This window comes from Bidens hawaiensis, unplaced genomic scaffold (genome assembly GCF_021521415.1).
Source record: "Bidens hawaiensis isolate Kalapana, Puna unplaced genomic scaffold, B.hawaiensis_p1.1 tig00052611_1, whole genome shotgun sequence".
Classification (NCBI taxonomy): domain Eukaryota; kingdom Viridiplantae; phylum Streptophyta; class Magnoliopsida; order Asterales; family Asteraceae; genus Bidens; species Bidens hawaiensis.
Window position 1 is genome coordinate 56,065 of NW_027499476.1, and position 12,783 is coordinate 68,847.

General features: G+C 30.5%; 1 protein-coding gene across 1 annotated transcript; it reads right to left on the bottom strand.

Moving 5' to 3' along the window:
* Positions 1-9,657: 9,657 nt before the first annotated feature.
* LOC143599749 (zinc finger protein CONSTANS-LIKE 7-like) lies at positions 9,658-11,634 on the bottom strand. Its single transcript, XM_077077630.1, has 3 exons — positions 11,581-11,634; positions 10,264-10,909; positions 9,658-10,073 (listed from the first exon to the last, which is right to left on the bottom strand). The coding sequence occupies exons 2-3, from the start codon at positions 10,669-10,671 to the stop codon at positions 9,855-9,857; spliced, it is 627 nt and encodes a 208-aa protein (XP_076933745.1). The 5' UTR covers positions 10,672-10,909; positions 11,581-11,634; the 3' UTR covers positions 9,658-9,854.
* Positions 11,635-12,783: the final 1,149 nt, after the last annotated feature.

Genomic DNA, 12,783 nt, shown 5'->3' on the forward strand with positions numbered 1-12,783 from the left:
CGGAAAAGAGTTTTGGGCTTTTTTGATAAATTTTTAAAAATTGTTATGTAATGTTTTAAAATTTCTTCACTGTATAACTCGTAGTTAAATTAAATGAGGGAATAAGGATTAAGTTCCGTAAACAAGACAAGGTTTTATTCTTGTAATTTTTTGTATAGAAAATCAAGTGTGTATTAACCTATAAATGAAGTTGGTGGCTCATTAGCGACGACTAGGATTTAAAATACCTAGGTTTTGGATGGTTTTAGATTAAAGTCCCACAAATTACAATGATTAAATGAAAATCACCGTTCAAAAAATATGAATTAACCTAGCTATATATGATAATCTTAATAACCTAAAGAGTTTATAACCTATAATAAACAATATCGTAAAGTTGTTGTGAGCATACAACTATACTAGGTGTGTACATTTATTTTCATGTTTATTGGTTCGGCATCTTTATTAAATTCATCATACATCCTCTCTCCATTTCAATCTGGGATGGTCAAATATCAAACATATTGATTGAATTAATATGTATCAAATTGAAGTATTTGGATAACCAGAATCTTTTTTAATATTCAAAAGGTCAAAATATAAATTAAGAAATCATATAAGTAAAACAACAAATTAATGATACTTTGATTAGGGTTTATATATTTTTGGTTATTTGAATACGTATCTTGTGAGACAACTACTTGGAGCATAATGATCAAGCACTCCTGATTGCTTCTCACATGTTCACTTTGCATGCAGTTAGGCACTTTCTTTAAACCCAATGCGTATAATCAAGGAAGCCTAACATCCTGGAAAATCCATGTTTTGTATCTATGAGTCGCATATAAGTTTCATGTTGCTTTCAATCAATTTATGTAAATACCCATGCCCGTACATATGAATAATACCACCTTAAAGGTTTAGATTTTCATGTGAAGTTCTTGTAGACATCTCCACGTACACATTATACACGTTAGGAATAGTCTCATATGCTAATTTGTATATTGACAATGTGCACTTCGGTAATGGATCTTTTGCTTCTACCATCCCAAGTTACTCAAAAAATGAAACTTGTTTTTAATTCATCAACGATTCGTATAAATAGTTATAGAAATAATGTAGCTTGTGCCATTGTTGCTTAAAATCGTCTGTTACACTTACGCACTATTTGAGAACTTACATGAGCTCGACGATGATGATAATTCTAGTGATGTTAATGAATCCATGTTTGACAAGTGTAGAGAAGTTACCAGTTTCACAACGCACCATATATAAGCCACCACAAACCTTGGTACAAGTAGTGAGCCGTTATTCTCGTCGATGCCAAGGTGACCCCTAATCTTGCCATACACCTTGTTAACCCATATCCCACATCTTTTAAGGTATTCCACACCTTTACAAATATATTTAACATAATTTGTTTCCTGTTTATTTTATTTATGCTCTTAGAAGGCAATTCAAGTTAACAACAAATGATACTATACATAAAACGCTAGCTACCCATTTGAGTATTATGCTTGTTTTTAAAAGAAACATATCATGGTTTTTTTCCTTATACCTCAAAAGGTAGTTCTCATGTAACTTCTTACATTTTAAAAACTTTTTATAGAAATAGACTAACGTTGTTTATGTGAACTAAAATACGTTTTTTAAGCAAACATTTGATTAAAATATGTAAACAAGTGCTACAATTGTTCTACTAACTTTCCATTTTCCAATACACCTCTCTCCTACTTTTTCCATGGAAATCAACATCATCCATGAAAATGAGGGAAGTATATCAAAATGAGTTAATTTTTGAATTTATAAGTGAGAAGATTGGAAAGTTGAGTTCGTTTATTTAATACTCAAAATCCACTATTTGATATAATAATCCAACGTATTAGAAAAATACAAAGTTTAATTGATGGATACATAAGCTACTTGACAACTTGACATCGACTTGTTACAAGAGTTGAGCAACTCGTAAGCTATGTATTTGAGATCAACAAGCTTGGCTAAACATGCGAATTGAGCAAAGTTTAGACGAGATTAAGCATGAGCTTAATTTAAACAAGCTCTCGCATATTATTTTATAAAACTGTAAAAATAAAAATTCAGATTTATATATTAAATACGAAGTTACATACTAAATGTTAATATATGTATACACACGCACAATATGGTAAACTAACTAAATAATTTATGTTTTCTTATATGTGAGTTATATAAATACATACACATATACATATAATTTATAGGCTGTATGTATAAATATATAAATAAAATGGTTAAACGGTAAATAAAAATAAACGAGTCAAATTAAAGCATAAACATCTATTAACAAGCTAAAATCAAGCTCTTATAAACTAGATGAGTTGAACTTGAGTTCTTGAAACGGGAACTCCGATCAGCTCATTTACATCCTTACTCATAGTTTATTAACGTGCAAAATTGTGTATTTATTTTCTTTGTAATAGAATTTAGTTATAAACTAAAGTTTGACAATGACATACTAAACCTTGACATACTAAACCTTCTAAGCTACCATACTTGTAATATAGTAATTAAATTACTATAAAGTTTCAAATAAAGAGTGTTAATTTCGACTAAGGTCAAGAATAACTAATCCAAGTTCGAGCTCAAATTCAATTTGACATAATCTCACTAGAAGAAAATGTTAACTCATAGCCGATAAAGTAACTCTTTACAACATTAGTCAACATGTTTTGTTTTCTTTTTATAGGTATAACAATATCTATACTTTATAACTTTGTTAGAAAACTACAAGTGTGGATAAAATACTAATAATTGAAAGATATAAAAGACAAGTTTGGAGGTGAGAAAGAACAAAAAGTGGAGTGAAAAATTAATGGTTTTGCAACTTTTAGCGTTTGGAGTGTTTGTTAGGACGATGACTCTCGTTTTGTGCTAGTAGTTTTCTGCTGCCAACTTAAAATATTAATAAATAAGTTTCAGTGGATTAAATTAAATATTTAAATGTGTTGGGTGAAAAGGTTAAATGTATTCAGATTCAGAGGGTGTGGTTTGTTTGATAGCAATTTGGAAGTGGAATCATGTTCACGTTTCAATTTCAATGGCTGCTTATTATTATTATTATTATTATTGATTAACAAACCATATATCTTATAATTACCATACACTGTTGTTATCTCTGTATTACGGAGTTGTTTTACTTCATATCTATTATTTATATATTTTTTATAATTTTAATTTATTTATTGTAAGTAAGTTATGTTATAATCCGATTTAAAAACTATTTGAGTTTGGTGAAACTCATGACCAGCTTTTTATTATTATAAAATTATATCTTAATAATAAATATATTTTTTTAAAAAAAAATCAGATATTAATATTTAGTATATTCATATTTTATAGTATTTTCATATCAAATATTTGATAAGATTAATTTTTAATATAATGAGATGCTATAACCTGTTTAAGGGCTATATGGGTTTGGTGAGACTCATACCTGTGAATTCGGGTCAAATGCATGAGATATCTTCATTTACAAATAAAGCAGTCCGGTGGCTTAAAATAATTTAGGGAGATTTCATTTATATATATTTAAATAAGATATAATAAATATAATATAAAAAACGAGTAATTTGAGATAAATTACAAATAGATGAATATCAAAGAATTATTGCACTTGTATTTCATTTCTTGTTTATTTTTAGATTGATTTAAGATACCTTGTTGAGTAGTTTATATGGTGGGTGCATGTAATCGTTGTTTAAGCGTACAAATAGTAATACTGTAGAATAGTTAATGTGAGTAACCTCACAATCTTGGTGCTCGTTGATGATGCATTGTGATTACCAATTGGTTGTCTTCTCGCCGAATATACAAGGACCATGTAATGGCAAAGACAATGCGATAAGAAGACATCTAAACATGATATAAATACGATAGTATTCAACGCTTCACTTATTATACACTAAAGATTATATAGCAAACTTGTTCTCATATTAAAATTGGATCGCGGAATCTACCTACTTACGTTGAGGCTAACGGTATATTTATCTTAGAGCATGACATTGAGGAATCGTAGCCGGTCTAACCTTTGGCTTTCATTGTAGCTAAAGAAATATAGTACTTGCATTTTATATTTTATCTTATTTTAAAATAAAAATTGATCTGTTCGAGATAAAATAAGATATTTGGTATAGAAAGTCAACCAAATCTTTCTAAAGTCAACTACATATTTAGTTTGAACATTTTTTCCCTGTTTATTAGGCCATATGTGGGCGATTTTGAGAGACGAATTTGGACGATTTTAGATGTGAACACGGGGCCCGGCAGCGATGAATGGGCGACATTGGGGAGGGGCGACTAGTATTTGTCGCCCGGATGTGTGTATTTGTTTATTATTATTATTATTATTATTATTATTATTATTATTATTATTATTATTATTATTATTATTATTATATGTGATATATACACACACATATAGGGGCTACAACACCATTACACCATTAGAACAAAAACTAACCATTTGTTAACTGAATGTCATATGACATAAAACGTCCTATTTGGTAGCCCTCAACTACACATAGCTTAAGGAACTGAAAGAAAATAACAAGAATAGTGCAATGTTGATATATTTATAGGTTCGTCTCATAAACTTTTTATTTTGAGGTAATTAAATACGTTTTTCAAGTGTTTATTTATTTAATTTATTTGAGGATGTAAAGGTAATTGAAGGTTAGATGTAGTGGAAACAAGTCATAAAAGAACTCTCCTAACTAAATGTTCTATAAAATGAAAGCTTAAATGCATTATAAAACTATAAAATTAAAATATAATATAGATATGTGTACTTTAGGTTGCTATATATGAATAAAATGATCATCATTGTAAAACTCTTTGGTAGGTAGGTTAGATTCAATGTTATAATAGAATGAACAATCAACAAGTACATTTGGTGTTATTTCACTAATCTACGGTGTCTTCCTCTAGTACATGTACGCTATGTCTTCGTCTAGTACACGTACACCTGTGCGTCTTTAACTAATGCACCTAAGCATGGTCAAATTGATTACGAGACATTAGAAAATATGTGTACAACAATAGTCGTCACAAGTTAACTATGCCGAACAACTATTATTTTTTTATTTTTGCATGTTTGAGGATAATTAATTACAAGATAGTAAATAATATCTAAAATTAACTTATAACTGTTTTATAGATGTACAGTGTCTCCCAACCTATGTTATAACTTATAAGGACGATATCACGGTCCTAACGTATCACGTCAAAACCAATACCAATTCATTTGAACATTGTCTCCCAACCTATGTTATATGATTGATGATCATAGCACATACAAATGCAAAATCAAAATTTGTTACTTGACTAATCGTACGGTAGTCAGGTAGAACCGTAGAAGTGCTTGACCAAAATGACTATATGCAAAGGGGTGATTAAAACATTTGGTTACTAGTGTTTCACATTTGAGCCCGTTAGTTTTGGCTTGGGCTAAGATGGTTCCGGTTTGAAGAGTATAGTTGTAACATTATTGGGCTTCTTTTTATAAACGATTTGTGTGTAATGATTACAATTCTTTTAAATTTAACGGCATTTACGTATATTCCCCTCTTACGTATTAGTTTGAGTTCCTCGTGAGATTTATTCAGGTTTTTATTTTTATTAGTTTCGTTATTTTATATTTTGTAACGATTTGTTTTATTTCTTAGCGTATTTTTGTTTTAATTTAATATGTTTATATTAGTTTTTACGTTCATTATATTTATTAACGTTTGGGCTCTTACAATTGAGATGCGTAAGTATTTTAGATTTTTAACGAATGAACATAAACAAACACAAACATGTTGATTTTTTAAACGAATCAACAAGCATGAACACAAATATTTTTAAGAAAAAGGGGTGGTTGATGTACGTGATGATTGTGGTTGATGTGTGAGAGGAGAGGTGGACGATGGCGGGTGGTAATCGAAAGTTAACCGGTATGGGAAGGATAAACTAAGAATATGTAGATAATAAAACTTAAATTATGTTTTGATGATAAACGAGTTTTACAAATAAATAAGATGTCATAACATGTTTAATATATAGCAACCCTAGATTGATACATAGGATTTTTTTGGTAACCATAATCTATATTATATTATTAAGGAAGAGTGAAGTACAACCTTGGTAATTTCACAATTAGAGGACAAGGACAAAAGAGACAATTCACAATTGGATAGAAAAAGTAATTTGCCATTACATTTTTTCGCTCTTCAAGCCTATTGTACAAGTTCATAAAGCCTCACGTTTAGTGTGATTACTCTTTTATCCCTTGGCATGCAAAGGGTTATTAACTACATTAAATTAAATACATGTATATTATATTATATATATTATATTAGCAACCTTCCGTCTGCATTTCCAACAGTTTGATCATTAACCCATTTGATTGCTATTGAATTGTTATTAATTATTTCACATCAATTGTCATTCTCAATTCAACCTATATATACTACGTTGGTGCGTTGCTGACTCCCAACCATCCGTTTTCATGATTGAAGGCGGTGGATGGGGTTTTATCATCTTCATTTGTATCTATATCGAGCTTGCAGTTTGTTCATTATTATTTTGTGGTTACTTTTATCATATGCCATTTCCCGACGTCGTTTCCATTCGATACTCCGATTTCTTAGTTTATGTGTTGTTGATTTATGATTGATACGTGGGAAATAAAATCAGGTTTTCTTTATGTTTTGCTTTAATAGAACTAGAAAGAAGCGCCTTTTTGAAGTTTATCATCTTCATTTGTATCTGTATCGAGCCTGCAGTTCGTTCATTATTATTTTGTGGTTACTTTTATCATATGTCATTTCCCTACGTCGTTTCCATTCGATACTCCGATTTCTTAGTTTATGTGTTGTTGATTTATGATTGATACGTGGGAAATAAAATCAGGTTTTCTTTATGTTTTGCTTTAATAGAACTAGAAAGAAGTGCCTTTTGGAAGTTCATAATTTTAGTTTCATGGGAAGGTAAGTTGATGCTACATCGTTCTTTGTAGAAACAACTCAATTTGTTGTTATTTGTTTGTTTATTTATTTATATTTTGTTTAGACTTTAACATAAGTCGATTTTGATCTTGCCTATGCTTACATAAACGGATTTGTTGATGAAAAGGAAATATATGATTTTAAATTACTATTATGTATAATATGATTGGTTTCTTATATATGCATTTAATTTGTTTAATTGGGTATTTAGTTTGTATATTGTGAAAGTTGTTTGATGAAATGCTTCAATGGAAAAATTATACATATTTTTTTTATCTTTGAGCTGAGTAGGTCAAGATTAACATGCCCTTTATCTTATAGTGTAATGTAAGCATTTGGAAATTGTTTAGTTGTTTTTGATATATGAATTGCAGGAAATTCAAAATGATAAGAACCGAAAGTACAATGAAAGGAAGCAATTCTTGAACGTACGATAGTTAGTTTTCATGTTAAGTATAGATTTTTTAAATGATTCAAAACGTGTTAATGTTTGTACGCAGATTTAACTTTAAAAAGGAAAAGTAACTAAATGATTTTGAGTTGATGATTCTGTTAAAAAAGTGGATCTTTTATCACACTAATATTGTCTAATGCAAATAAGAATTTTGATTATCACAGATAAGGATTTTGATAATCCATGAGTAACTGCTATACAAATGAATAAGAGTCGATAAATAAATTGAAGTTTAGGGTGTTGATATTTGAAACATAATTGGTGGACCAAGTGCAACTTGAATTAGCATAAGCCCATCAGATGTACGACGCCTTTCGCAGGCCGGCTGAAAATAATCTTTACAACCACATGTCACATAAGGCACACTAGATTATGTAATGTATTGTTTTTTGAGTTTGATACAATTGCCTCGTGCAATGTTTGTCACTTTGTTGCTCAATATTTTTTAAGGTTTACTTAAATTTTTTATTTATACGAGTTTAGATAATTCAATAGATCATGTTGGACAATAATGAAAATAGTATAGGGTCTTTCTTTGTACATTGTTTTTAACTCATTTAAAAGCTTCTCAAACCGTAAGTGACATTTTAAACTAAAATTTTGTGACTTGAATTAGCATAAGCCCATCAGGTGTATGACGCCTTTCACACGCCAACTGAAAATAATCTCTACAGCCACATGTCACATAAGGCACACTGGATTATGTATTTATTGTTTTTTGAGTTAAGTACAATTGTTTAATGCAATGTTTGTCGCTTTGTAGCTCAATTATTTTTAAGGTTAGCTCTATTATTATTTATATGAGATAATTCAATAGGTTATGTTAGATAATAATAGAAATAGTAGAGGGTTTTTATTTGTTGCATTTAACTCCTAAAAAAGCTTATGACATTTTAAACTAAAATGTGTGATGTTGATACACATTTTAACAGTGCAAAGTAATTAATATAATTTGACTATACATTAGACTTAATATATAATTTACGGGTATGGATAGGAAGATGGTTGTTGTCATACCAATTAGCATTCAAATTCATAAAGAAAATAAACCACTTTAAGTCACGCTAACTTAACATAAATAAGAGAGAATGACGAAACTGCAGGTTTTCTCTTTGTTTTTAAGTTTTTGAAACCCGTTTTCTTGGGTTTATCATTTGGGTTGAAAAATATTGACCCAAAATATTAAATGTGGTTTAATCGTTTTGTTAAGTTATAATTAATTGATTATTAATACATGTAACTAAAAATATTTGGGTAACAGGTCCAGGAGTCCATCAATGATAAATAATGTTATCAAGTTAGTTCATGATCAAGGCAGTCAATGATAATGGTTTAGTTAGTTTTACTCTAAACAAAGTTACACACACACACACACACACACTTAGGGGCTGTTTGTTTACATCTGAATGGAACCATTCAGATGTAAACATCTGATTCATTCGGACTTCGGACTGTTTGGCTTCAAACAGAAAAACATCTTAATGGTTAAAATTAAGTCTAAATCATTCAAACTTATTGTTGTTGCTGAACGGGACAGAGGCTCATTCAGATCTGACTCATTTAGATCTGAATGAACCAAACAGCCCTTTAGTCGGTTCTTGACTCTTGTACGACTGATTCAACCGGTCCCATGGATATACCAACAAACACGCTATCGCCAACTCCTTAATACGACCCCGCCGCAACGCACAGGCACTTACACTAGTATAATAAATAGATAGATATATCCAACCCCTAAAAATCAATTACATATTTTCCCACTATAAACCACATATAGACATATAGTACATATTTATCCATTTTATTATTAACTAGTCAAATTACTCTTTTTACCCTTAATATACTCTAACTATTTATATATATCCCTTTCTCTATACTAGAGATGAATTGTTTAAATCATGCTAAGATATAAGTTTAGGTTATTTATAAGAGTATTTAAAAGTATGTTAGTTTGCCATTAAAAAAATTAAATTTACCGGTTGCACAACATTCCTAAGCATATAAAAGTATTTTGAAATAGAGGTTGGATATTTTTATTTCTTAAGGTCAAATTTGATTAAAATTCTTGAAATTTTCCGATTGGCTCAATTCAACACACTTTTCACTATAATTTTCATAAACATCAATGAATATTGGTTACAAGTATTATTTAAGGTTGAAAATATCATTTTATATTTTTACAAGTGTATTTTATAGAACCATCTGTCTTAACAATTAGTTTCAGTGACGTTTTTATGAATCTTTTGATAAATAATAAAGTTATTTAAATGTAACTTTTAGGACATTTAAAACCAACTAGTTCAACAAAATCACACTACACCAAGTTCAAAAGAAGCATTGCTTTCTCAAACTAATTATTGAACACTTTTATAAACCTTACTTGATAAAATTCTAAATCATGATTCGAAACTTGTCCTCTTAACAAATCTTCCATTCATTCTAGGCCTCTTTTCCGCATTCAACTTCCTTACCTCGTACCTTATCTTCTTCGAAAACAACCTTGTTTGCCTCTTCTCTTTGTATCTCGACACCCTCGCCTCTCTCTCCGCATCTAACTTAATCGTTGTCATCATCGTATCTCCAGAATTACAATGCAACGTGTTATCACATCCTACCTGTTAGCATATATTAGTCAGGGTTATTTTAATTATCTCTACCGTAATTAGAAAATTTGATTTGATTAGGCTTCCTTTATGTTTATTTATCCAATGTGTATTCTACTTATGTACATTCACATTTTAACTATTCTTATTTACTTTCATAAATAGTTGATCAATAATACAAAAAAGACGATATTAAACATACCATGCATCCAGGTGGGCAATGATTAGGCTGCATCTCCGCATGGTTACCCGTGATCCTTAGAGATTTATCATCATTCCAACCCGCAATGATCTCGTCATAATCCAACTTCAACATTTTCATACTTTTCTGACTCGTATCATGAATATTATCAAGAATACTTTGTGTATGAATATTCACATGATCATCACTAAATACTTCAGGGTTTTCAGCAGCAAACTTCGCTAGCTCCAAATCCATAGGAAGTATACTCTCTGTGGTAACTTGTTTATCGAAAAACGAGTCCAACACGGGTACATGATAATTAAACTGCTCGTCGGAATTCGTGGTGTTTATATCTTCGGTTTCCATATCAGGCACTACATGAAGTGGATGAAATGCATGTAGTTGTGGAATCTCCAGAGGCAACATTTGATTATTAGAACTCACTTGAAAATAGAAAGCTAGACAACTTATGAACTATGTCACATGTTTATATTTTGGGGTTACTTTTGGATTTGAGTTCATGTGGGTTCTACTACCATACCTTATCTACTCTCTAAATGGTTTCTTTTTTAAGGTTGATTTCTTATTGGATTGTCAATGGATTTTATGGACTCGTGTGAACTGATGACTAAGCGTAAAGCGGTTACCAAATGAGCAAGGCCGTCTCCGAGAATCACTAAATATTTTTGGACCGAATGCGTAAAAATTCGGGCCTTAAGTAAAATATAAATTCGATAACTCATATATAAAAAGTAATTGACTATTGTATATGATTTGGATTTTGGATCTGACTTATTGGGTATTGTTTAATCATAACCTTATTGGGTAATAAAGTATTCTATATATATATATATATATAAGAACTCTAAAAAAGTTAGAATTCTTAAGAACTCTAAACAATCAAATATTTTTAAAATTTTTTTTATATATTAACATTATTTAAGAGTAGTCTTATCATATTATTTATAAAAAATTTTGAATACATATATTAATCACAACTTTATATATGTGAAAATTTTATGTACTAACAAATTTACATAGGTGTAAAACAAAACATAGATATGTATAAAAACTAATTTTCAAAATTGTAATCGTAAATATATATAAAAAATGATAAAGCTACACTTAAATAACATTAACATACAATTTTTTTTAATAAAAAACGTTAGTTTTCAAGGGTTCATTCAAGTTTTTAAATAATTTAACAGGATTGTAGTGATACTCATCATATATATATATATTAAAAAAATTCCGGGCCTCTGGGATGATCAGGCCTAAGGCAGTCGACCTCCCTGCCTCCTCATCCCAGACGGCCTTGCAAATGAGTCACATAACCTTTTGAAAGTCACATGATCTGTGTTGGGGGAGTTTTGGCCGGTGTTTTGATCCAAACTCTCCCAAAACGTCATGTATGGTCTTAGTAAGGATACATATTGACTGGGTTTCATTAGTTAGTAAAGATAGTTTGCTTGAACAATCCACCTATATTATTTTCCTCAGTTTTTTAACCGTCTTTTGAACTACCTCAAATATCCAAGTAAACCTTTCTCAGACAGGACATTAACCGCCCACACTAACTTTGATGTTTCAGACCTGAATTACTCACGGACACCATCAAGAAGGATGTTCACCATAAGACCGCAAGTCTCAACCATTACCCGTATGCCACTAGACTAGTACGACAATTGCATTATATTATTTATTCTATTGTGTACTTGATAGCTTTATAAGATTTATAAAGATGTTATAAACACGTGCCTGAACTAATGCTGACTATGCTTTACTTTCTCCCCCACTATGTTTGTCTTTGTCAATATTACTTTCCCACGCTGTCTAAAGTGTGTTTTTTAGTTTTGTGGTCTAACTTTAGGTCCCACCACAAAATTATGAAGTTGGTTTTCTAAGCAATGACAATATCTAGACATCAATGTTAAAAAGGTGCGATATATAGATGTTAGGTAGAACACAAGCTAGCTAGAAAGATATTTTAAATTCCACATGAGTTCATAGCTTATCTTTCCTATTTGGGGAGTGTAATTGTAATTTACTTCAATGCTTTGAGAAACACTATCCGGGTTGGACTCATTAATGCATGGAAGTAATGGTATTGGTTTTTTATGGCCTAAAGTTTGAAACCTAACTTAAGAGGTGTTTTCATAGTGGTTGATTTCCTCTTTAATGATGTTTTGTAGTTACTCAGACCTAGAGTGTCAAAATCAGTATGGACGACAACATCCTGTATAAGAAAGCTCACAAAGGATAAGATGTTATAGTAAGATCCTTTATAGAGCTTAAGCATTAACAGATGGATCAATGGCATTCACACATTGTGAATTAACTTAGTTTATTCTACTTAAAGAGGACTTTGTGCTTCTCTCATCGACACCATAAAGTCACGGGGCAATGTTCCCACATGGCACTTCTCCCATTCCTGCTCCTATGGCTCATTCACAAAGTTTTCTTCAAATGAAGATAGTCATCCAAAAGCGACGTTGAAATTATGACATGGAAGGTCCTGATTGGTGTTCCCGTGTGGTC

Excerpts from the sequence above, each read along its gene's own strand:
- LOC143599749 (XM_077077630.1), bottom strand. The coding sequence starts at position 10,671 with ATGTTGCCTCTGGAGATTCCACAACTACATGCATTTCATCCACTTCAT. Across the intron at positions 10,074-10,263 it reads ATTGCCCACCTGGATGCATG|GTAGGATGTGATAACACGTT; the intron begins GTATGTTTAATA and ends ATATGCTAACAG.